This window comes from Schistocerca americana, chromosome 3 (assembly GCF_021461395.2).
Source record: "Schistocerca americana isolate TAMUIC-IGC-003095 chromosome 3, iqSchAmer2.1, whole genome shotgun sequence".
Classification (NCBI taxonomy): Eukaryota; Metazoa; Arthropoda; class Insecta; order Orthoptera; family Acrididae; genus Schistocerca; species Schistocerca americana.
In genome coordinates, this window is record NC_060121.1 from 174,518,834 (window position 1) to 174,545,915 (window position 27,082).

A 27,082-nucleotide genomic window follows, 5' to 3' on the forward strand; every position below is an offset into this window, starting at 1 on the left:
CATGGAGACGGTTGCGAATGGTCCTCGCCGATACCCCAGGAGCAACAGTGTCCCTAATTTGCTGGGAAGTGGCGGTGCGGTCCCCTACGGCACTGCGTAGGATCCTACGGTCTTGGCGTGCATCCGTGCGTCGCTGCGGTCCGGTCCCAGGTCGACGGGCACGTGCACCTTCCGCCGACCACTGGCGACAACATCGATGTACTGTGGAGACCTCACGCCCCACGTGTTGAGCAATTCGGCGGTACGTCCACCCGGCCTCCCGCATGCCCACTATACGCCCTCGCTCAAAGTCCGTCAACTGCACATACGGTTCACGTCCACGCTGTCGCGGCATGCTACCAGTGTTAAAGACTGCGATGGAGCTCCGTATGCCACGGCAAACTGGCTGACACTGACGGCGGCGGTGCACAAATGCTGCGCAGCTAGCGCCATTCGACGGCCAACACCGCGGTTCCTGGTGTGTCCGCTGTGCCGTGCGTGTGATCATTGCTTGTACAGCCCTCTCGCAGTGTCCGGAGCAAGTATGGTGGGTCTGACACACCGGTGTCAATGTGTTCTTTTTTCCATTTCCAGGAGTGTACATCACGTTCTAAGGTCTATTGTCGCTTGGCGATGTTTAAAATTTAAGTGTCTTAGCGGTGTTTAAAATTTAAGTTAAAAATATATGCCACATATTCTGATATTCGCAAACTCACTCATCAAAACCTATAGGGTATTGCCGATTGACCTAGAATCATGAAATTTTGCAAGAAGCAAAGTTCCATAGTACAAGCAAAGGAAAAGTTCGAAAATTCTTAATATGTAATTAAATCACACGAAAAAAATTTTTTGTGTGATTATCGAAAGTCTTGAAATTCCCAGAACCGATATCTTGCCAGCATCATCGGTATTGATAACAGGCAAAAACCTTAAAGATTCCCAGGATGGATGAACTGTCTATATACGTAATTAAGTTTTTAAGGGACCCTCTGTGCGCGAGTCTTACTCGCCTTTATCCAGATTTTTTTTTTTTTTTTTTTTTTTTCAACCACCCTCCACAATGCTCGACGATCCGATCCCTATCCGTTAATACGTGACGTCTGCCTGGTCGTCATTTAGTTGTGATTGTTCCTTCGCGTTTCCTCTTCACAAACACATCATCAACAATCGACTTCGGCAGCTTCAGAAGGGTTGAAGTGTCCCCGATGGCCTTGTTACTCATATGACATCCAAAGATCATAAACCACTTTCGAAGTCGCTAAGCTCTCCTAACCGACCGATTGTGCTGTCAGTGCTTCTCTATTGACAACACAATACTCCCTGCCTCCTTTTGTGTTTGCGGATCCATCTGTCGTGACATCAAGTGGCCAATACCACATTACATAGATGTGTGCAGGTACACTGTGAAACACAGTTAAAGGGTCAATTTTAGAAACCCCGGTATCCCACTGTGATTCAGAAACCTGAAATTTGGCTGAAAGCTGCCTACAGCCTTCCTCTCCATTGTTATGAAAGCGTGACGCACTGCGCTCCTTCAAACAGCAATTTGTCGCCATGCGCCAAAAAAAAAAGGGCATGAGTTCAGAAGTTCATGTGAGGTGTAAATGAGTTAATGATGTCACACTGGTACAAAATTTCACAACGATTTTGCCCAGCGCCACCGTGGAAGTGTTACACGATGGGACGGTCGTCACACCCCGTCTTATCCACATTTTATTCCTACTCTTGACGCCTCTGCAATAGAGGTCATAACAGTGATACCCAGCGTTGAAATCAGGCAGTTTTCTTATGCGTGGCCGAGCAAAACATATCAGGCACACGACACACTGCCGTTCAGAATTGACACTAAAAGGTCTCAGAGAGTGGCATGAAGGGCATCACTGAAACCACACCTTTCTTTGGGGCGTTGATTCCATACATTTTTCGGTCGAAAACGACTCTTCCTAGTGCGCTGAGCGACAGGTCGACGTTCTTCACAACGTTTCACAACACTGCTGACATCTCCAGACGACTCAGTCCTTCAGTAAGGAGACGTGGGCCTCCAGTCGCATTGAACGTGATCACACACGTTTTGGAGTGTAGAGCGTACGTTATTTTTGCTCTGATGTGCGAGACCCCTTCGCTATATCTTCAGTCCCACCTACGGATCTTTCTTGGGCACGTTAAAAATGCCCGTTTTCAGAGACGGCCTTCTCTGATTCCTAGGCGCCGGTGTGACAGGCAACCATTTCGACACACCTCAGCTGAGTGACAGTACAAAGACGAACTAGCGTCAGATAGTCGCATGCGAAATCTAAGGGGTGTCGAAAGGGATGCCTGTCAGCCGGCACTTAGGAATCAATGAATGGCTGTCTCTGTACAGGGCATTCCTAAAGTGCCCAGCAAAGGTGTGCAGGTGACACTGAGGATGTTGGGAATTGTAAGTCTTAGAGGGACCCATTGCTATTTTATTCATTCATTCCTGAATGTCCTCTCCTCTCCTCATGATTACAGAGCAGGAGGGTGCAAAACAGGGGGGCTGAAAAATCATAATCACCCTCTGTTTCTTCGGATAACGTTCAAATTTCATCGAATGGTTTTGAACAGTCCATAGTGGTTCCATCTTGCACACCAGGGCAAAAATTACGTTCGCGCTTGCGGGCTTTCAAATAGAAAATGTGATGAGTGGCCGTAAACTACGTACCCTGTGACTCAGAGTTGAAATATTGAAAGTTTTGGCTGGTTTCGTTGTCTAGGGGCTGGGATACGAAGTTGCCGGATTACAAGCCAAATACGGCTGAGTCTACAGTATACAATATGAAAATACACATGAATCGAATGATCGAAGATTCCTATCACCTGGCAGTGGTGAATTTTGAATGTGACATAGAAATTTATAAATGAAAGATTGCAATTAAATAAAACCTGCAGGTACTATTTTTAACCACTTTAAATGACGAGTACGATAGCAGAAGAACCTTTAAGAATGCCGTTTATTACTGCAAAACACTTATTGGAGTCGATGGTCCAGCAATTAAATAAAATATAAGTTGATTAACAGAGAAACAATAGATTCCTACTTCACGTAATTAGTTATGAAGAACATAGCTCGCGAGATATTCACTTCTAAACTCATACTACGTCTTCACTACAGAAGCCACGGAAATCTGACAAGTGCACAAGTCCGCACTACGAAATATTTCTATCTCCCGCAACCACACGCAAACTCCCACTCTCCAACGTAGGTCCTGCGGCCGACCGTCGCTGCTTCCCGTCCAGCACTCCTCCCCCACTTCCATCCAGTCTCCCCATTAATGAGAGCTGTGATTCGCTAGTGCACTCCCCCCATTTCTTCAAACCAATGCACACTCACAAACATATTGAAACACATACGAAATACTGGATTTACATTCAAATAAGTCGACATTAAATAAATATTCCTATGGCTGGACCATAAACACGCTCTAACTCACTTTATTAAATACATAAACAAATCAAATAAACATATATCAAAGGAATAGAAACAAAAAGTATGCCAGTAGCCTAATGTCTTTGTGCTTTCTAAAAAACAGTAAATATTTAACCAATTTCTTCATGAATAGTATATATCGGAGATAAACAAAGACACAGACGAATAAATATATAGTGATAAGCATGCTGCTACCGGTTTTTCGTGTAACTGTGGAGAACTTGTGGCCTGACGCGATCGATAGTGATCGCCCACTTTGACCTTCAATAACTCATGTACTGTTCAACTTATATGCCTGTAGTTCATACCAATTTAGGTTTACACTAATAGCTTTCTAAAGACACGTCGATCGACAAAATCGGAAGAACCGTTTAGATTTCGGAAATTCGTTGCTGGGTGTTACTTGTATAATTTAGTCAGATACTAAACTTTAGTAAAGATATTGAAAATCTGATTACAGCATCAGAATTGTCGTACAAATAATGGTAATGTACATGTTTTTTTAAGGTATCATGATTCCTCTGGCTATTATTAATTTCTACATGAACTGTGAAATGTCTGCCATTATGGTTACACAAAGTCCGGCATCTTTGGCAACTGCCGGCATACAAATCTCCTTCATAGACACAAAGAACAGTCCTCGTCACAGCGTCAACATGGAATTCCCAGCCACACGGTCGGCCTGGACCACATGCTGGGGCTACCCCTCTTGCTCCGGCCAATGTGGCCGCCGACGAGGCGAGAGGCTCCCGCACGGCCACGCCACAACTTGCCCATTACCTCACACGCTGCACTCAAAAGTTTGCTGGCCCACGGTGTCCTTATTGAAGTGCTGAACTGTGTGGAGGTGTTAACTGTCAACAGTGTCAAATGCTGTCAAGAACGTCGCCCTGTCGCCCAGCGCACTGCGAACTGTCGTTTTCGACCAGGAAGTGTGTGGGAATCAATGCCCCTGCGCAAGGGACGGTTTCATCGACGATCTTTGTCATCCCCTGAGGCCTCTTCGTGTCAATTCGGAAATGTCCTCCTCGGGCACCCATAAGAAAACTGCGTGATTTCAACGCTGGGCGTTGCGGGTCTGACCTCCATCGCAGAGGCGTCAAAAGAAAGGGTGAAATGTGGCTAAGAGGGACTGCGACGACTTTCCCATCGTGTGACACGTCCACTGTGATTTTGGACAGAATTGTGGTGAAAGTTTGTGCCAATGTGACATCAATAACCCACTTTGCACGTCACATGACTTCTTACCTCCGGTCTTTTTTTCTCATGTGTCGACAGATTGCCGGCCGGAGTGGCCGAGCGGTTCTAGATGCTACAGTCTGGAGCCACGCGACCGCTGCGGTTGCAGGTTCGAATCCTGCCTCGGGCATGGATGTGTGTAATGTCCTTAGTTCTAGGGGACTGATGACCACAGAAGTTAAGACCCATAGTGCTCAGAGCCATTTTTTTTTTCGACAGATTGATGCGTCGCCGACTCCAACGGTGACGTTGCAGGGCGCCACACTGTTACACCATTAGAGGAAGGTTGTTGGCACCTTTAAGCCAATTTTCATGCTTCTAAGGGCGGCAATTACGGGGTTCCGAAAAAGTTACCCTTGAATTGTGTTGCGCATTATGCTTTTCACCTTTCAGCAATAACCCCTACTGTCCTACATTAAAAAGATCAGAAACGTATGTCCTCATTTTGTCCTTTAAATAAGTTGGTAGTTCTCCTCTATTAAACTGGGTTTACACTAGCAAGTCGCTTGCAGAAGTTATTGCTGCAAGTTATTGTTAGCCGCTTGCAGCTGTGTTTACACAGCAGCGCAAGAATTAAGCAAGATTCTTCCGCAAGCTCTTTGGCAAGAAACTTGCGTCAACAACTTGCTGATACTGTTTACATATGCTTTCAGTACTACTGCGAGTGTCAGCCGAAGTGTAAAATGACAAGTAGGCGGGTGAGATATGCTGCAGCTCTTGTAATTGTAATGCAAAACGTGAAAAAGAAAAAGAGAAGTATTTAGGTCAGAGAGTAGATAATGAGAAGATTGCAGAATGGTGCCTGTAACAACCTTTTGCAAGAACTTAGTATCGAGAGAATGGATACTTTTGAAAACTTTTGCCGAATGTCCTCAAATGATCTGGAGTATTTGTTGATGTTAATAGCTTCGGTCATATCAAAACGAGACACAAACTTCGGTACTGCTATTTCAGCAAAGGAACGTTTGCTAGTCACTCTATGCTTTATAGCTACTGGTGAGCTACGAATGAAATAGGAATTTCATTTATTTATGTGAAACATACAACCAAAAAATGTTTGAATTTTGAAATCTTTTCTTTGTAGGAGACTCATACAAGTCCCTAATGTACTTGTTTCATATTCCCGTCAGCACGATTTCTCTGATCATACCCCCTGTATGTAGAGCCATTTTTAACGTCGTAAAAAGGGAAAATTATTTGAAGGTATGTGAAAACACAACAATGAAATTAAATTTTTATTGAAATAAACTGCATTTTATAGAATGATATGCTTATAAAAATGTTTTTTTCTCTAATGCTCATAAATGGAAAGTGACAAGCTAAGTAAATAGAACATGTAATAGTTACACATCGTCTTTTTCTAGATTCCTAAAACAACAAGCGAGTGGATGCAGGTGGCAAAGGGGTTGTGTCTTCAAGTTATGCTACTTTCTATGTACTTCTTTCGATGTGTCGAATATCGACGAGATTTCATTTAATGCGCTCATCTTCTTCACTCTATCCTTAAAGTCTCGCTCATGCACGTTCCGCATTTCGGGGTAGCTCTCCGTGGCTTCAACAAAATGTTCTGTATCCTGCTTCATCCATTCCCGTTTCTCCTCCATTTCTGAAATTTGTTTGCACATAATACAGTTGCATAAAATTAAGTCATCACATTAAGTAAAATGTTAAATATGAGTGTTATGCAGACGACATACTTACTGTAACTTGCGCTTCCTACTTGCAGGAAATAGAAGTAAATCCTAAATGCTGCAAGTTACTTGCGTGGTGTTCACACTGGAAGAGGAAAATGATGTGTCGACAGAAGTGCCGACACAGTGTGATTTGAGGGGACCGCAATGCACGCTATAAACACACGAAGGATGGCGTGAGGTCTGAAACAGGATACGTAATGAATGCTATAAAGAAAAGTACGTAGCTTTTGGAATACTTAACTTTAATCCATCCTTGTTGTATACATCGTTCTTGATGAGACATGCTTTATACGATAAGCATCAATTGCTATGTAAGGCTAAGGGCGCCTTGCTAGGTCGTAGCCATGGACTTAGCTGAAGGCTATTCTAACTATCTGCTCGGCAAAGGAGCGAGGCTTCGTCAGTGTAGTCGCTAGCAATGTCGTCCGTACAACTGGGGCGAGTGCTAGTCCGTCTCTCGAGACCTGCCGTGTGGTGGCGCTCGGTCTGCGATCACTAACAGTGGCGACACGCGGGTCCGACATGTACTAATGGACCGCGGCCGATTTAAAGCTACCACCTAGCAAGTGTGGTGTCTGGCGGTGACACCACAGAAAACGTGCAGCAAGTCACTTCCGCAATAAATTGCTACGGTCGCAAGTCGACTTGGCGATATGTTTACACTCGCAAATCGCGCGGCAAGTTCCTCCGCCCAAGTAAATTGCTGCAATAACTCGCTAGTGTAAACCGAGCATTAGTTGGACCCACCGCAAGCAGCACGACGGTCCCTGTTGCGGCTTTTAGTGTAAGCGTAGCGTAGAGAGGAGGTACTCACACGTGTAGACGGAGCCCGGGACGTACATCTCGGGCTCCCCGGTGACGGTGATGCGGAAGCCGTTGTCGCCGGGGCTCTTGAGGACGGCCGAGTGCTCCGGCCGCGGCTCGCGCGTGCACCGGAAGCCCTGCGACGAGCCGCACACCAGCGCCAGCATCAGCAGCGGCAGCGGCGAGAACCACCGCCTCAGCGCCATCGTTCTCTCTGCAACAAAGGGCGACCGGCTCATAAGGTCGATTCACAGTGGACAACAAAAGAAAGTTAACCAACGTCGCAACAGTTGAAGGTGCGACGCATTACACAGAAGGTCAATACACTGTGACATCGATTTGTGGTAGAACTGTACAACATACACATGTCCTCGGGGAAGATCAGTATGGATTCCGTAGAAATATTGGAACACGTGAGGCAATACTGACCCTACGACTTATCTTAGAAGCTAGATTAAGAAAAGGCAAACCTACGTTTCTAGCATTTATACACTTAGAGAAAGCTTTTGACAATGTTGACTGGAATACTCTCTTTCAAATTCCGAAGGTGGCAGGGGTAAAATACAGGGAGCGAAAGTCTATTTACAATTTGTACAGGAACCAGATGGCAGTTACAAGAATCGAGGGACATGAAAATGAAGCAGTGGTTGGGAAGGGAGTGAGACAGGCTTGTAGACTATCCCTGATGTTATTCAATCTGTATATTGAGCAAGCAGTAAAGGTGAAAGGGTACAGTACCGCCCGACATTGAAAATAGGTACAACATACTTCATTATTTTTGTCAGAACAACACATTTTTTTTGTAAAATAACTCAATTTCAATTAATACAGCGAAGCCGGATACCAGTGTGGGAAAGAATGACAATTTATTTATTTAATTGATCACATGTGCACTCCCACAAAGTAAATCCCTACATCCAGTTTGGTGAGATCTGTGAAATGAATGAATGTATGGTCGTCTGCTAACCGCAGATAGTGAATGTGAATAAATGATCATCTTTGAGACGATCCTTTGGCCACCTTTGGTGGGACCAAAGAGATGAAATTTACCTGAGCTTTGAGCGCCTGAAATGTGGCTGACCAATACGGTAGCAAGGTGCTCCCCCCACTTCAGCAGAGGTGGAGAGGACCTCGAGAATGGCCATGTTTCAGCACTCTGCCGCTGGATCTTGTGCTGTTAAGACCTGTTTTAGTTGTGCTCCGTAATGACGAAAGAGTGGAGACATGGTATGCATGTGGAATATTTAAGAGTAGTTTGAAATAATAATTTCTCTATTTCAGGAACTTTTGTGGGGGAAAATTTAATGCCAGGCAGGTAATACTAATGGGATTGTAGTAATCTTCGGAAGTGACCAACGGTCACAATGAAACCACGTGTAGCAATAAGTTGAAATACTTCCGTGTGCTTAAGTTAAGCTGAATTACTAGCGTGTGTACAATAAGTTGAAATATTTAAGAAATAGCGTGTGTACCATAAGTTGAAATATTTAAGAAATGGCGTGTGCAGGACTTGAAATTAGAGACGAGTACTTCCACGTGGTGAGTACTGTGTGAGTCTCAATCTGTGTATGAGACAAAAGATAAAGAGAAGTACTCGGCCGTGGTATCAGTTGAGGACTCGCGTGTGTGGTGAATACGTTCTTAATATTACTTTGCGTGATATGATTCCGTGTGACGCTAGATTCAAACTCTGAGAGAGAAGCAAGGTGAGTCGGCCGTCTATCCAGAAACGCCACTTGGCTTCCATTGCACAGGAAGACGTGCATATATCTCCAGAGTTCATAGTAGGAAAGTAGAATTACGAAGTGGGGCAGTGTCGTGTGAAACTGGGATAAATATTAATTGAAGTGGGAAAGCTGAAAGTGATAGTGTTGTGACTATTTAGTGTTTTATATTTCTTATTGCAGTGTGATGTATGTCATGTAATTTGGGTATGTGTGGTTTGCATGGGAGAGTAGCAAGGTAGTTTCAAAAGATTAGTGGGTTATGCTTGTTCCTTCTGTATCGCTCGATCTGGAGGAAAGTTTCGTGATGATGATTGTGAGAGTCGAAGTGTGAGATATAATAAAAGATCCACCATCCTATCCAGAAAGTGCACTGTAGCGTTAAATAATTACGAGACCATAATATAGAGATTCACCAATGTAAAGCCATGCCCACTGGGCGCAATTTCTCATGTGTTATTGTTGTAGGTTATAGAATTTGTGTGTTTAGGTTAGAGAATTTATCGGAATAAATAAGATAGTGAAAAGAAAAAGATTGGTGGACTTTTCCTTCGAATTGTATGTTGTCAGAATGTCCCGAATTTATAATGAGTGCGCCATTCATATTCAGTGCGGTGGCCACGTGTTGACAAAAGCCATTAAACAAAAAGGGAAAGAAAATGTGGTATTGCCAGTGCGTAGTGTACAGTCAGAGTTCTGTAAATTACTGATAGTCAGATGCATGTTTCCGTTGCGTATTAATCATACAGGAGGATAATTTGTAACTTAATTGTGAGTACGAGAGTTCATGTTACTCGATAAATAAGAATGAATCCACTCGCTTGGCAGACCACTCATCTTGCAGGCCTGACTGCTTGATGCCACAGTATCAGCAAGGCATGTGGGTGCCTCTCAAAGGAAACAAAAGAAAAAATCGGAGTAGGTATTAAAATCCATGGAGAAGAAATAAAAACTTGAGGGTTCGCCGAAGACATTGTAATTTTGTCAGAGACAGCAAAGGACTTGGAAGAGCAGTTGAACGGAATGGATAGTGTCTTGAAAGGAGGATATCAGATGAACATCAACAAAACCAAACCGAGGATAATGGAATGTAGTCGAATTAAGTGGGATGATGCTGAGGGAATGAGATTAGGAAATGAGACACTTAAAGTAGTAAAGGAGTTTTGTTATTTAGGGAGCAAAATAACTGATGATGGTCGAAGTAGAGAGGATATAAAATGTAGACTGGCAATGGCAAGGAAAGCGTTTCTGAAGCAGAAAAATTTGTTAACATCGAGTATGGATTTAAGTGTCAGGAAGTATTTGTATGGAGTGTAGCCATGTATGGAAGTGAAACATGGACGATAAATAGTTTGGACAAGAACAGAAGCTTTCGAAATGTGGTGCTACAGAAGAATGCTGAAGATTAGATGGGTAGATCACATAACTAATAAGGAGGTATTGAATAGAATTGGGGAGAAGAGGAGTTTGTGGCACAACTTGACTAGAAAACGGAATCGGTTGGTAGGACATGTTCTGAGGCATCAAGGGATCACCAATTTAGTATTGGAGGGCAGAGTGGAGGGTAAAAATTGTAGAGGGAGACCAAGAGATGAATACACTAAGCAGATTCAGAAGGATGTAGGCTGCAGTACGTACTGGGAGATGAAGCAGCTTGCACGGGATAGAGTAGCATGGAGAGCTGCATCAAACCAGTCTCAGGACTGAAGACCACAACAACACATTATGAAATACTCCGATGAAAGCGATCCATTGACGCATAACCAGCACGATTCCCGAAAACATTGCTGTTGTGCAATATAACTGACATTTTATTCACAGGGGATCTCAAATTCGTTCCATGTTTCTAGATTTACAGAATGCTTCTGACACTTCACAAGTAACTTCTAATCAAATTTTGTGCCTATGGACTATTGTCTCAGTTGAGCAATCGGGCTCGTGATTTCCTGTCAGGAAAGTTAGCGTTCGTAGTAACTGACCAGAAATCGTCTAGTTAATCCGAATTAATATCTGCCTTTTTCTAGGAGAACTAAGAACTCTCTAAGAGAATTAAGCACTCTGCCATTCTTAATCTGTATAAACGTTTCTTGAGACAATTTGAGCACCCTCTCACACTGTTTGCAGAAGTGGTGAGCCGTGGCAACTGGCGCTAGGTAAGTTCCACTTGCTTCGCTGGTATCGATACTCGGCTGGTCTTTTATCTCTGACTGTTCCGCCTTTGGTTTTCCGGCTTGGCGTGTGGCTGGAGCTCTCTCTCCGGTCGGCGTTCGACGAGGCAACATTGTTTTGAAAGGAAGCCCTCGTCTCCATCCGCTGTGCCTGGGCCTCGCCGTCCTTGTCGTTTGGCCGTGCGCCAGGTGTACGGTGCTGATTAGTCGGGGCCTTCGCGTGCGAAACGGTGGCGGGTTCGTCTTCTTGTGCTGGACACCTTCTCATCGCGTAACTGGAAGCATTAAGTTACATATGGCTCATATTCTGATGTTAACTGGTGAAGATGTGTGAGACTTATGGTGGTATCTGCCAGAGATCAGTGAAGGAAGGGTCTGAACTTGGTTCCACAGTGTCTTATTCACTAAGGCTAATGTACTGCTTATTCTGCTTCAGGGCATGTACAGTGTGTGTTATTTTAAGTGGCTTATATGGAACCTTTAGTCTGTTTTAGGACACACTGTCCAGTCTGAGCTTCCCCGGGACTGTGTACGTGTCCAGCAGCTGTAGAATTCAACACGAATGGCTTGGGGTTGGTTTAATCACTTGTTCCAGCAGGATTTGGTATAATTATGAGGGCAGTTCAATAAGTAATGCAACACATTTTTTTTTTCTGAAACAGGGGTTGTTTTATTCAGCATTGAAATACACCAGGTTATTCCCCAATCTTTCAGCTACACAACACTATTTTTCAACGTAATCTCCATTCAATGCTACAGCCTTACGCCATCTTGAAATGAGGGCCTGTATGCCTGCACGGTACCATTCCACTGGTCGATGTCGGAGCCAACGTCGTACTGCATCAATAACTTCTTCATCATCCGCGTAGTGCCTCCCACGGATTGCGTCCTTCATTGGGCCAAACATATGGAAATCCGACGGTGCGAGATTGGGGCTGTAGGGTGCATGAGGAAGAACAGTCCACTGAAGTTTTGTGAGCTCCTCTCGGGTGCGAAGACTTGTGTGAGGTCTTGCGTTGTCATGAAGAAGGAGAAGTTCGTTCAGATTTTTGTGCCTACGAACACGCTGAAGTCGTTTCTTCAATTTCTGAAGAGTAGCACAATACACTTCAGAGTTGATCGTTTGTCCATGGGGAAGGACATCGAACAGAATAACCCCTTCAGCGTCCCAGAAGACTGCAACCATGACTTTACCGGCTGAGGATATGGCTTTAAACTTTTTCTTGGTAGGGGAGTGGGTGTGGCGCCACTCCATTGATTGCCGTTTTGTTTCAGGTTCGAAGTGATGAACCCATGTTTCATCGCCTGTAACAATCTTTGACAAGAAATTGTCACCCTCAGCCACATGACGAGCAAGCAATTCCGCACAGATGGCTCTCCTTTGCTCTTTATGGTGTTTGGTTAGACAACGAGGGACCCAGCGGGAACAAACCTTTGAATATCCCAACCGGTGAACAATTGTGACAGCACTACCAACAGAGATGTCAAGTTGAGCACTGAGTTGTTTGATGGTGATCCGTCGATCATCTCGAACGAGTGTGTTCGCACGCTCCGCCATTGCAGGAGTCACAGCTGTGCACGGCCGGCCCGCACGCGGGAGATCAGACAGTCTTGCTTGACCTTGCGGCGATGATGACACACGCTTTGCCCAACGACTCACCGTGCTTTTGTCCACTGCCAGATCACCGTAGACATTCTGCAAGCGCCTATGAATATCTGAGATGCCCTGGTTTTCCGCCAAAATAAACTCGATCACTGCCCGTTGTTTGCAACGCACATCCGTTACAGACGCCATTTTAACAGCTCCGTACAGCGCTGCCACCTGTCGGAAGTCAATGAAACTATACGAGACGAAGCGGGAATGTTTGAAAATATTCCACAAGAAATTTCCGGTGTTTTCAACCAAAATTGGCCGAGAAAAAAAATGTGTTGCATTACTTATTGAACTGCCCTCGTATTTAATGCTGGACTTTCCTTGAGCCTACGGTAAGTGGTGTCTTAAATTTTTGCTGACTTGTTAGAATGCTCTTAATTTTCCAGGATAGCTTAGTAAGAATTTGCAATAACTCTTGAGAGCGTAGTTGTTATTGATTATAATCTTGGCTGTGACTGGAGCTTGCACTTATTGGAATTTATTTGTGCTGCAGGGAATTTTGTTAAGCCTACTTGCGCTCCTGGATCGGTGCTTTTTACAAATCCTTGTCAGGGCCATTTATGTAGGGCCCAGTCGGATTACACATCCGCCAGTTTCTGCGATACTGTACACGAGTTTTGGGCAGCGAAAGCTCGCGCTGTCTGTCTTCTGCAGTGTTATTTTTTCCAAGAGCCGCTATGGCCTTTAATGCTGCTGTTTAAAGTTAAGTTGCAATTTTAGAGCGATTTTGAGTCATTGCTTTTGTTAATTAAGAGAGGCTACCCTTTTATAACCTTATTGCTTCTGGAAGTTATTTAAACACTATACTAGTGGTTGAGATAACAAACGTGGTTCTTACTTAATGTAAATTTTACTTATTTTCATATTGTTGGAGAGCGCTGTAACCCTTGTTGCTATCATTTCTGTTTGGTGAGGTTTTCAACTCCGTGTTCGTCTTTGGCCACCTTCTGTTTTAGTATGACTATTTTTGGACTGAGGACTACTATGTGGCCGGTTCAGTTTTGTTGTTGTTGTTGTTGTGGTCTTCAGTACTGAGAATGGTTTGATGCAGCTTTCCATGCTACTCTATCCTGTGCAAGCTTCTTCATCTCCCAGTACTTACTGCAACCTACATCCTTCTGAATCTGCTTAGTGTATTCATCTCTTGGTCTCCCTCTACGATTTTTACCCTCCACGCTGCCCTCCAATACTAAATTTGTGATCCCTTCATGCCTCAGAACATGTCCTTATGTTGCTTATGTTGATGTTCATCTTATATCCTCCTTTCAAGACACTGTCCATTCTGTTCAACTGCTCTTCCAAGTCCTTAGCTGTCTCTGAGAGAATTACAATCTCATGGGCGAACCTCAAAGTTTTTTTTTCTTCTGGTTCAGTTTTATTAAATTTGTATTTTTCTCTTGTGCCCATGAAGTTTGGTAATTTTATGGCTGTTTAAATTTGGCTTGAAGGTTGTATCATTAGTATCTTACCTTGTGGTCAAGGAAAGAATGATTGCGTGCGAGTTATCTACATCTACATTTATACTCCGCGAGCCACCTTACGGTGTGTGGCGGAGGGTACTTATTGTACCACTATCTGATCCCCCCTTCCCTGTTCCATTCACGAATTGTGCGTGGGAAGAACGACTGCTTGTAAGTCTCCGTATTTGCTCTAATTTCTCGGATCTTTTCGTTGTGATCATTACGCGAGATATATGTGGGCGGTAGTAATATGTTGCCCATCTCTTCCCGGAATGTGCTCTCTCGTAATTTCGATAATAAACCTCTCCGTATTGCGTAACGCCTTTCTTGAAGTGTCCGCCACTGGAGCTTGTTCAGCATCTCCGTAACGCTCTCGCGCTGACTAAATGTCCCCATGACGAATCGCGCTGCTTTTCGCTGGATCATGTCTATCTCTTCTATTAATCCAACCTGGTAAGGGTCCCATACTGATGAGCAATACTCAAGAATCGGACGAACAAGCGTTTTGTAAGCTACTTCTTCCGTCGATGAGTCACATTTTCTTAGAATTCTTCCTATGAATCTCAACCTGGCGCCTGCTTTTCCCACTATTTGTTTTATGTGATCATTCCACTTCAGATCGCTCCGGATAGTAACTCCTAAGTATTTTACGGTCGTTACCGCTTCCAATGATTTACCACCTATGGCATAATCGTACTGGAATGGATTTCTGCCCCTATGTATGCGCATTATATTACATTTATCTACGTTTAGGGAAAGCTGCCAGCTGTCGCACCATGCATTAATCCTCTGCAGGTCCTCCTGGAGTACGTACGAGTCTTCTGATGTTGCTACTTTCTTGTAGACAACCGTGTCATCTGCAAATAGCCTCACGGAGCTACCGATGTTGTCAACTAAGTCATTTACGTATATTGTAAACAATAAAGGTCCTATCACGCTTCCCTGCGGTACTCCCGAAATTACCTCTACATCTGCAGATTTTGAACCGTTAAGAATGACATGTTGTGTTCTTTCTTCTAGGAAATCCTGAATCCAATCACAAACCTGGTCCGATATTCCGTAAGCTCGTATTTTTTTCACTAAACGTAAGTGCGGAACCGTATCAAATGCCTTCCTGAAGTCCAGGAATACGGCATCAATCTGCTCGCCAGTGTCTACGGCACTGTGAATTTCTTGGGCAAATAGGGCGAGCTGAGTTTCACATGATCTCTGTTTACGGAATCCATGTTGGTTATGATGAAGGAGATTTGTATTATCTAAGAACGTCATAATACGAGAACACAAAACATGTTCCATTATTCTACAACAGATTGACGTAAGCGAAATAGGCCTATAATTATTCGCATCTGATTTATGACCCTTCTTGAAAATGGGAACGACCTGCGCTTTCTTCCAGTCGCTAGGTACTTTACGTTCTTCCAGCGATCTACGATAAATTGCTGATAGAAAGGGGGCAAGTTCTTTAGCATAATCACTGTAGAATCTTAAGGGTATCTCGTCTGGTCCGGATGCTTTTCCGCTACTAAGTGATAGCAGTTGTTTTTCAATTCCGATATTGTTTATTTCAATATTTTCCATTTTGGCGTCCGTGCGACGGCTGAAGTCAGGGACCGTGTTACGATTTTCCGCAGTGAAACAGTTTCGGAACACTGAATTCAGTATTTCTGCCATCACTGATTATGGTTCAATATTAAAATTAATTGTTTGATTAAATTCTTAATTGTGTTTAATGTAATTCAGTTTGTGAAAAATAAATTTGTATGTCGTACCAGTAAAAAAATTAAAAAAGGGGAAAGAGGAAGACAGTTAAGCCAGTTGTAATTTCCTTAAGAGGACAAAGGTCCGAATTAAAGTTTTATATTGCCATTTTTTTGATTCTGTAATTCTGTAATAATGAAAGTTGTTCTCTAGTCAAAACTAAAATTGTATACCAACCACAAGTTTGTCCATCAACAAAGATTCCTAGCTTCCTATTTCCTTGAGTAGCTGTGTAATTGGAGCAGTATCCAGCTCAGATGGTATAGCTTACCTTTAGTAGGGTTATCGGAAGATCATAACGAACTGTGAAAAGGTTTATGTAAGATTTCCGAATGGTGCTAATACTGAAATTTGAGCATAAGCAATAAAAAATGTGCGGTCCTCGACATGGGTACTAAAAAGACTCCGTTATATTTCGGTTACGCTATAAATAACACAAATTTAAGGGTTGTATATTCAACTAAATATCTAGGTATTGCAATTGCAAATAACTTAAATTGGAACCACCACATAGTAAATGTTACGGGGAAGGTGATTCAAAGACTCCGTTTTATTGCCAGAACACTTACAGGATGCAACTGATGTACAAAAAGAGACTGTCGTCACCACATTTGTCAATTATCTTCATGAATATTTCTGCACGGTATGGGATCCTTATCAGGTAGGATTGACGACGGACATGGAGAGAGTGTCACGGATAGGAAAAGGAAGCTGGGGTGCCAATCATTAAAACAAAGGTAGTTTGTGTTGCAGTGAGATCTTTTTACGAAATGTCAATCACTTGGTTTCTCAGGGTGTATACGGGGACAAGGAAAAAAAATTCCCGGATTATTCCCGGATTTCTCCCGGATATCCCGTTTAAAAAATATGCTTTTTCCCGAGCGAAAATACACTTTTTCTGTGCTAAGTGACAGTAGGTTTTCCGTAGATTTTCCCTCGGAACTGTAAAATTTCTCAATCCTTTGAATGGTTAACATTTTATACAATCGCGCAGAACTTCCCGGAAAAAAAGAGAAAACACGGGGCAGAGAAGTTTTGGAGAGACTTTTAATTTAAAAAAGAGAGAAGTTTTGGAAAGACCTTTGATTTGCTGCAACATATACGCTGCATATTTTCGTATTACGAAAGTAGAAATTCGAATTGCACCAAACACAGCGCGTTAGTTTCCGGAGCGTTGAAACCGAGGTTGCGATGTCCTTTTGTAAGCGAGTCATATCTCAAGCCACGAGATCTCGCCAGCCGATGACAGCAGCTATTCAGAGCATAGGACACGTGTTATAGTCAGCAAGATCACTGGTTACATAGCGCGAACACGCAGGAGGAAAAGTTAACGGTTTACATTAATGTACACAGTACCGTATATCTACAAGAAAAGCTAAGCTTTCACATATAATTTTGGTCTCTAAGATTAACACGCTACAACAGAAGCTAAGTTTTCACATGTAACATTGATTTTTTGTTGTTGCGTGTTTTAAGATACATCACACAAATGTGCCAGTAAATTAAAAATTCTGACATAATTGTCTCGGCTCGAAATTCTTGTAAGTGGCTGGTCCTCAAACTGTTCAGTTTCGAATGCTCTGTGATTTAGATATCCATCCCACTTTCTCACACGTAACATAATTCATCTTGCGTAAAAAGAAATTTACTTTGAAAGTAACGCTTTTCTAACCACCGTTCGCAATACTATCCGGAGACTGTTAGAAATAGGTTCGATTTACCAGTTGCCAGAGAGCGCCAGAAAAACAGTCATTATTGTGCGTGTGCAACTGTATTGGTGTAGGAAGCCCGCATGATCGTGTGTATTAAGCTTGCCAGTGTGGTTTTTGGGATGTAAATTTTCTTAGAGTACCAGTACTCTGCGATCTCATTTTTGGTTCTTTATTATGGCATAATGCCATATATGGCAGAGGATGATAACGTGCACTTGAAATTAGCTTCGCTTGGAACTAGGCAATACTGTAGGATGAAACACTTCGTTTCAAATAAAATGACTGCCTCAGCGGAAGGATTAATAAAGCCAAATTTCTTTAGCAAACTTGCAAAATTAACTTCACTGTTCTGCAAGGCGATTAATGTTTGACTGCTACAAACTTGGAAATAAAATAAAATCAGAAAACTGAAATTAATAATATATTTTTGCCCTCCGTAATTATGTGAATGTATTTTAATTCACTTGATAACTTCCGGCCACAGAAATCCGTTTTGTTTTCATTTGATGTGGGAGTGTACACGAAGAGAAGCAGCGAAATCACTTAACGTAAACACGGGTCACGTGGAGAACACCCTCCCCACTACAACTCTGTGCAAGCGTGAATCTGGCAGCTAGGGCGCGAGAGAAAAATGTTCCTCGTTTGCATCTGGCTGCTTGCTGCTACTACCGATACAGCTAACAGCCAAACTTCAAGTAGCGGGAGAAGGTACTGCTTATACGCGAGTCAAATGCACATGCGCAACAGACCGCTGGCAACTGGTCAAACGAACCTTACGTGAACAGTTGTGACGTCATGCTCATAGCAAGCCGTTTATTGTTAGGAATAATTACAGTCTGCGCCCTACGGCCTTTGACATATTTTTGCTATTTGCAGACGCTTGTGCGTGCACGGTGTTTTGTTGTTGTAAATTGCACATTTCCTTTGCCACTAAAGTTTTATTTTTTTCCCTCTCGTTTATATTTTCTTGCTGCAGTATCATTCTCCAGTAACAGTATACAATAACATTCTTTGCTAGAGAATCAATTCTGCAGTCAAAATTAAAAAAAATTTAACTGAAAGCTAAAACAATGAAAAATTCCAGGAATTCCGAAAAATTCCCGGGTTTTTCCCGGTTTTCTCCCGGATGAAAAAATTCCCGGGTTTTTCCCGGATTTCCCGGTTGTTCCGGGTCGTAGACACCCTGTTTCTTCTCTAAATGCCAAAATATTTTGTTGAATACCACTTACATATGGAGAAATGGTCATTGTAATAAAATAAGAGAAACCAGAGATCACTCGCAAATATTTAGGCCTTCATTTTTCCCACGTGATACTTGAGAATGGAACGGTACACAAAGAATGTGAAAGTGGCTCTATGAACCCTCTGCCAAACACTTAATATGAACTGCTGGGTAATCATATAGATGTAGATGCAGAACGTCACTTCGCTTGGCCCAGTACGAAATGGCGAATGCGAGGTGATGAGACACCATGTGTGATACAATAAGTTAGCATAAAAAGTAAGGGACTAGCAACGATAGACTTTATTAATTGCCAAAGCAAAATTCACATAGATTCTCCAAAAATTTATAGTACATTTTTTACACTACTGAGAAGTGATCGGATATGAAAAATGACATCCAAACAGTTGAAAACATCAACATTTATCCGATTGTGAAAATATGTAGACACAAACATCAAATAATATTAAGCTGGCAACAGATATAGGGTCTTTTTACCTTATCCGTTGTATTTCCTTTTCTTTCTAATTACCACTTATCGTCAAATCGACTGAATTTTCTTCTTCAATACGGCTGATTGTTTCAGTGTAAAAAAAAATTAATGAAAAGTGACTCATCAATTTATGTTCCTACTGACGCACAGTGTAGGCTTCTATTCAATACAGGTCCTGTAAAATCTAAATCATTTTTCGCTTTGAGATGTTTGGCCTCTTGTGTCGAAGAACATTGTGTCGAAGAAATATTCATGTCGTTGTGGAACATTCGCAAAGAGTTACGAAAGTTTACAAAAAAATAAAGATTAATAAGACATAAACACACAACATAATCCTCTAGTACAACGTGAACGATCGTGGCGACACTAGGTTAACTCCTGATGTTCGCAGACGACAGTACCACCACCTATCAACGTCGAAGTCAAAACTTTCTTACCGAGAATCCTTGGCGATATCATTTCTTTCCATTCCGCTGACGGCCTTTGTAAATACAACCATCTGAAATACTCTATCAGCCCCTGAAGAACATGCGACGGCGACCGGCCACCGTGCCATCCTCTGCCATGAGGATGCGGCATGGAGTCTGGACACCGCTCTCTTGGCCCTTAGCGACTTTTCAGAGATTGGAGGCGCTACTTCTCATTCAAGTAGCTCTCCAGTTGGCCTTACGCACCCCGTTACAGTCCTCCAGCGGAAGTGTTTAAACTCAGAAGAGTGTTCCTGGAGCCACTCTGCAGCAATTCTCCCATATCACTCCAACCGCACACGCCCCACGCCATTACAGAGCCTCCACCACCTTGAACAGTCACTTGCTGACATGCAGGGTCCATGGATTCGTGAGGTTGTCTCCATACCCGTACACGCCCATCCGCTCAGTACAGCTTGAAACGAGACTCGTCCGATCAGTCATCAACAGTCAAGTGTCGGTGTTGGCGAGCCCAGGTGAGGCGTAAAGCTTTGTGTCGTGCAGTCATCAAGGGTACACGAGTGGGCCTTCGGCTCCTAAAGCCCGTATCGATGGTGCTTCGTTGATGTTCGCACGCTGATACTCATTGATGGCCCAGCACTGAAATCTGCAGCAATTTGCGGAAGGGTTGCACTTCTCTCAAGTTGAACGATTCTCTTCAGTCGTCGTTGGTCCCGTTCTTGCAAGATCTTTTTCCGGCCGCAGGCGATGTCGGAGATTTGATGTTTTATCGGATTCCAGTTATTCACGGTACACTCGTGAAATGTTCGTACGGGAAAATCCCCATTTTATCGCTCTCTTGGGGTTGCTGTGTCCCATCGCTCGTGGGCCGACTGTAACACCACGTTGAAACTCACTTATATCTTGATAACCTGCCGTTGTGGCAGCAGTAACCGATCTAACAACTGCGCCAGATACTTGTTGTCTTAAGACAGGCCTTGCCGACCGCAGCGCCGTATTCTGCCTGTTCACACAGATCTGTATTTAAATATGCATGCCTGTACCAGTTTCTTTCGCACTTCAGTGTATGAGTTTAGCCGGCCGCGGTGGTCTAGCGGTTCAGGCGCTCAGTCCGGCACCGCGTGACCGCTACGGTCGCAGGTTCGAATCCTGCCTCGGGCATGGATGTGTGTGATGTCCTTAGGTTAGTTAGGTTTAAGTAGTTCTAAGTTCTAGGGGACTGATGACCACAGATGTTGAGTCCCATAGTGCTCAGAGCCATTTGTATGAGTTTACTTTTTCATTTTCTCAGTTTCAACTGCTTTTCACTACCTGAATGTGGTGTAACATTGGCCTTTTTGAGCACGCTGGGGGCTATTTGCAGTTTTAATTACTTGCTGGTGATACACTATTTGACGGAGCCTCCGAATCTGGATTCATCCGGTAAATTTTTCTTGGTGATATGATTTTCACAAATGTTAGTATAAACACAGAATAACTAGACTATTAAAGCAGTGAGCCACGTACAAGAAGCTTGTCGATCACAAGGAAAGGGCAAAGAAGACAGGTGAATAGAACAGCCTCACTCGCATTGTACATAGGTCCTCCCTCAAAAGTTGAATTGGAATCTGAACAAAAAGTACTCTTTTAAAACGTTATGCAGACTTTTTGCACTTTACTTAAAACGGAGGACAGTTCTCTTGATGCTTGTAGGGCTTTGCTCCGGTCGGATTACAAAAAAAAACAATCGATTCTAGTGTGGCCTGTTCGCATGTCGGCAATGACTCAGTATGCCAACGGCCTTGTTGCAGTGGCACCACTGGTTCCCGTCAGATAACCGAAGTTAAGCGCTGCCTGGCTTGGATAGCACTTGGATGGATGACCGTCCGGTCTGCCGAGCGCTGTTGGCGACTGGGGCGCACACACTCCTTGTGAGACAAATTGAGGAGCTACTTGACTGAGAAGTAGCGGCTCCGGTCTCGTCAACTGACATACGGCCAGGAGAGCGGTGTGCTGACCACATACACCTCCATATCCACATCCAATGATGTCTATAGCCTGAGGATGACACCACGTTCGGTCAGTACCGTTAGGGACTCCCGAGGCCTGTTCGGACGGAGTTTAGTTTTACTTATAATGAGCTATTATGCCAACAGATGCAGAAGATTATGGGCTTTTTCATTCTCTGTAGGCCAGCCGCTGTGGGCGAGCGGTTCTAGCCACTTCAGTATGGAATCGCGTGACTGCTACGGTCGCAGGTTCGAATCCTGCCTTGGGCATGGATGTCTTTGATGTCCTTAGGTTAGTTAGGTTTAAGTAGTTCTAAGTTCTAGGGGACTGATGACCTCAGATCCCATAGTGCTCAGAGCCGTTTGAACCATTTTCTGTAGTCTAGATAGTAATATTCGACAGAGAGGAATCTTTTCAAAGATCTACTCAAGAATAGAACTTGAATAATTGCAGAGGCTACTCTTGAAATTTCAACTAGTACATAAAGCCACAGGCCCTTACACATAGATAACTATTAGGTGCTACACTTCGATTAAAATAACTTAGCGTATCAGAGAGCCGAGTGGTAGGGGCTTGGCGCCAACCAATTGTAGTTCTTTCTCGAGAACCATATGCCAGTTGTGTTGCCAGTTTTATAGGTTCATGCAGAGCCTTGTCAAGCGTGGCAGGCTGCACTCCGTCAGCATTGTCTGCCCCCCGCCCCCCCCCCCCCGCCCCTCCACCCCAACAGTGAAATTTTTTAATCAAAAAGTTATTTTAATATAGGAATAAACAGTGCTCTAAAACATAAAACAGTAACCAAAAATAAGGAAACACGAACTTTAAATTCTTTCCATTTCCTATAGTAGAAATTATCGTACAAGGAACGGACGCTGGAACTAAATCCCGTTAATGCTTCATTAACAGTGATTCTAAGATAAATTAAAGGACACCACTCTCCGAAAAGCAAAATGATTTAATCATCAATAGACACAAAAAGAAAGAATACGCTAGTTTTCGAAGTGAACTTCTTGTGAGCCAGAATAACATACACACACACACACAGGCAAGCATATGCCCCTGCATGGTGCCGGCTGCACGAGCACTGCCAGTGCTGTATTTCGACAGTTGGACTAGACTGTGGTGGCATTGTGTTGGGTAGTTTGGGTCGAAGGAAAAAGAGGCAGGACGCAGGGAGAGCGATTGGGAGCGAGTGGCTAGCTCGGAGGAAGGCATCTGTTTGCCAAATGGAGGAGGGAGGGGTGGAAGGTACTTAGGCTAGGTATGGTTGTTGGGGCCGGTGGGAGTGGCGCACGGTGAAGTTGATGTGGACTGGGAGTGGGTACAGAGTGGAAAAAGGGGAAACTGTTGAATCGAGGATGTGTGGACAGTGTGTTAGAGGACACTGAAACCAGGACAACTGCGCCAGTCAAAGATGTGTTATGAGGCTAATTCCCTTCTGCACAGTTTAGAGGAGCTGACTGGTATTCGTATCGACATAAAAGGCTGTGCAGTATTTGCAGAAGAGCTGGTACATCACATGGCGGTTTGCACACATGTCCTGGTACACCTACACACTCCTTATAAATGTTCTATAAAATACACGATGCCAACAATCCTGAAAACTCCACTGTAGCTGACTATTGTGCTCTCACTGAAAGAATTTTCACTCTTGTTGACCAACACCTCCAGCCAATAGCGCAAAACCTAGCTTCCAACATCAAAGATACTAACCAGTTCCTTTACTGACATTCCACCATCCCCAGCCCTTTACCTCCTGGATCCCTTCTCATCACTGTTGATGCCACCCCCTATTCACTAATATCCTTCATGCCCATGGCCTTGCCACTATCGAACACTAGCTCTCCCAAGGTCCTTTAGATTCCAGATCCATCACATATTTCCTTATAAACCTTACCTGCTACATCCAGATTCAGAACTCCTTTTCCTTTGGATGGAAAGAATACAAACAAATCTGCAGCACAGTTATGGGTACCCACATGGCACCCACCAATGCCAACCTATTTATGGGCTATCTGGAGGAAACCTTCCTAGCTTCCAAAACTCAGAAACTCTAGTCTGGTTCAAGTTCATTGATGATATCTTTATCATCTTGGATCAGGGCCAAGACATCCTATCCTCATTCCTTCACAATCTCAACACCTCTCAGCTCCAATTCACCCAGCCCTCCTTAATGAGCTATTTTGCTGGAAACTGACCTCCACCTCTGTTATGAGTCCATCCACACCTGTGTCCACATTAAACCCTCTAACAACCAACAGTATCTGCATTTTGTCGGCTGCCATCCCTTCCACAACAATAAATCCCTCCCATGCAGCCTAGTCACCAATGGATGACTTATTTGCAGTGATGAGAAATATCTTGCCCAATATGCTGAAGGTCTCAGTAAGGGCTTCACAGTCAAACACTACCCCTCCCCTGAAAACCTAGTCCACAAACAGATTTCTTGTGCCACATCCTCACGCACCTCAAATCCTCCAACCACCCTCAAGAACCAGCTACCCCTCGCCACGTAGTATCACCATGGACTGGAACAACTGAACCATATCCTTTGTCCGGGCTTTAATTATCTCTCATCATGCCCTGAAATGAGAGACACCGTACCCAAAACATTTCCCACCCTTCTTAAAGTGGTGTTGCATCACCCACCCAACCTACACAGCATCCTATACCATCCTTATGCCACTCCATTCCCAACCCATTGCCACAGGGATCATAACTCTGTGGTAGACTAAGGTGCAAGTTCTACCCAATCCTCCCACTCCAGTTCTGTCACAAGCTTGTCTTCCCGCATCAGAGGCAATGTCACTTGTGAAAGCAGCCATGTCACATACTAGCTCTGCTGCTAACACTGCACAGCTTTTTATGTCAGTATGACTGTTAATCAGCTTTCCACCAAGACGAATGGCCACTGCGAAACTGTTGCCAAATACAAAGCTGGCCACCTAGTGGCTCAACATGCAGCTAAGAATAACATGCTCAGCTTTCAGTGACCGCATCACAGCCTGGGTCACCTGGATTCTTTCCTCCACAACCAGCTTCTCTGAGCTATACAGAAGGGGTTTATCCTTACAACACATCCTTTGCTCCCGTAACTTCCTGGCCTCAATGTCTGATAATCCACTCTCCTCACACTCTCCGGCCCACAGGCGGTTTCCTCTTCCTCCGTCCTATCACCCTCCTCCCAAATCACGTCCCCCTGTCGCCTTTGGCATGCGCCGCTGCCCACTGGCTCGGACACCAGTGCATCACATGTCTAGCCCGTCTACCTGCCTGCCACTCCTCCTTCCTCCATTCCTAACCGGATCTGGCAAACCATGTGTCCCTCCGATCTGCCAGCACAGAGTAACGCGCGCGAGCGCGCACGTGTGTGTATTTTACTTACGCTCTAAAAAGAATCAATACGAAATTTAACATATTTTCTTTTTTTTCGTGTGTTGCTATAGACGAAGAAATAAGGCAAATTAAGGAAAGTAGAAATGAAGTTTTTGTTTAGAACAACTGAACGGTTCAAAGTGGCAAAAGAAATATATAAATAATGACAAAATTAGAAATACATATTATAAGATACTATGTGCAGGACTTCAGAACAAAATGGGTATGTAAGTTAGGTGGAATGGTCCACACTAGGATTACCAAAAATAAAAAAGTTACAAATACTTATCATAAGATATTACGTGCAAGACTTCAGAACAAAATGGATACATAACATAGGTGGAATGGCCAACACTAAGATTCTCAAAAATACACCTGCATCTCCAAGAAAGGGACAAGACAAGCTGGGGCAACAAAGGAAAACCTGAGAAGACCAATCTACAAGTTACACAGCCCAACATCTGCCAAAGAGAAAAGACGTCGTGAGACCAGGTGAAGCAGGTCTCTCACACGTTATCACGTGACACTGGGTGGTGCACTATACAACAAGACTCACTCAAGTTGCTTCTTCCCACTTTGAAAAACAGACAGAAGTTTTCCATTCCTCCTGTAGCACAATGTCCCAGTCACACACAATGTTTCTAGGTAGTAGCAAGTAGAGGAGCATTAATTTTCACGGAATTTTACTTCCTTTATTAATATAAAGGGTGTACCTGTAGGAATTGTAGATACACTCCTGGAAATTGAAATAAGAACACCGTGAATTCATTGTCCCAGGAAGGGGAAACTTTATTGACACATTCCTGGGGTCAGATACATCACATGATCACACTGACAGAACCACAGGCACATAGACACAGGCAACAGAGCATGCACAATGTCGGCACTAGTACAGTGTATATCCACATTTCGCAGCAATGCAGGCTGCTATTCTCCCATGGAGACGATCGTAGAGATGCTGGATGTATTCCTGTGGAACGGCTTGCCATGCCATTTCCACCTGGCGCCTCAGTTGGACCAGCGTTCGTGCTGGACGTGCAGACCGCGTGAGACGACGCTTCATCCAGTCCCAAACATGCTCAATGGGGGACAGATCCGAAGATCTTGCTGGCCAGGGTAGTTGACTTACACCTTCTAGAGCACGTTGGGTCGCACGGGATACATGCGGACGTGCATTGTCCTGTTGGAACAGCAAGTTCCCTTGCCGGTCTAGGAATGGTAGAACGATGGGTTCGATGACGTTTTGGATGTACCGTGCACTATGCAGTGTCCCCTCGACGATCACCAGTGGTGTACGGCCAGTGTAGGAGATCGCTCCCCACACCATGATGCCGGGTGTTGGCCCTGTGTGCCTCGGTCGTATGCAGTCCTGATTGTGGCGCTCACCTGCACGGCGCCAAACACGCATACGACCATCATTGGCACCAAGGCAGAAGCGACTCTCATCGCTGAAGACGACACGTCTCCATTCGTCCCTCCATTCACGCCTGTCGCGACACCACTGGAGGCGGGCTGCACGATGTTGGGGCGTGAGCGGAAGACGGCCTAACGGTGTGCAGGACCGTAGCTCAGCTTCATGGAGACGGTTGCGAATGGTCCTCGCCGATACCCCAGGAGCAACAGTGTCCCTAATTTGCTGGGAAGTGGCGGTGCGGTCCCCTACGGCACTGCGTAGGATCCTACGGTCTTGGCGTGCATCCGTGCGTCGCTGCGGTCCGGTCCCAGGTCGACGGGCACGTGTACCTTCCGCCGACCACTGGCGACAACATCGATGTACTGTGGAGACCTCACACCCCACGTGTTGAGCAATTCGGCGGTACGTCCACCCGGCCTCCCGCATGCCCACTATACGCCTCGCTCAAAGTCCGTCAACTGCACATACGGTTCACGTCCACGCTGTCGCGGCATGCTACCAGTGTTAAAGACTGCGATGGA

The 27,082-nt window shown here is 44.3% G+C and overlaps 1 protein-coding gene across 1 annotated transcript in view; it reads right to left on the reverse strand.

The window, feature by feature from the left end:
- LOC124605481 (spondin-1) overlaps nucleotides 1-27,082 on the reverse strand; it is a 216,365-nt gene that overhangs the window by 110,579 nt on the left and 78,704 nt on the right. The window contains exon 2 of the mRNA XM_047137202.1: nucleotides 7,175-7,378. Coding sequence (XP_046993158.1) covers nucleotides 7,175-7,370 — 196 coding nt within the window. The 5' untranslated portion in view covers nucleotides 7,371-7,378. The remainder of the gene's footprint in view (nucleotides 1-7,174; nucleotides 7,379-27,082) is intronic.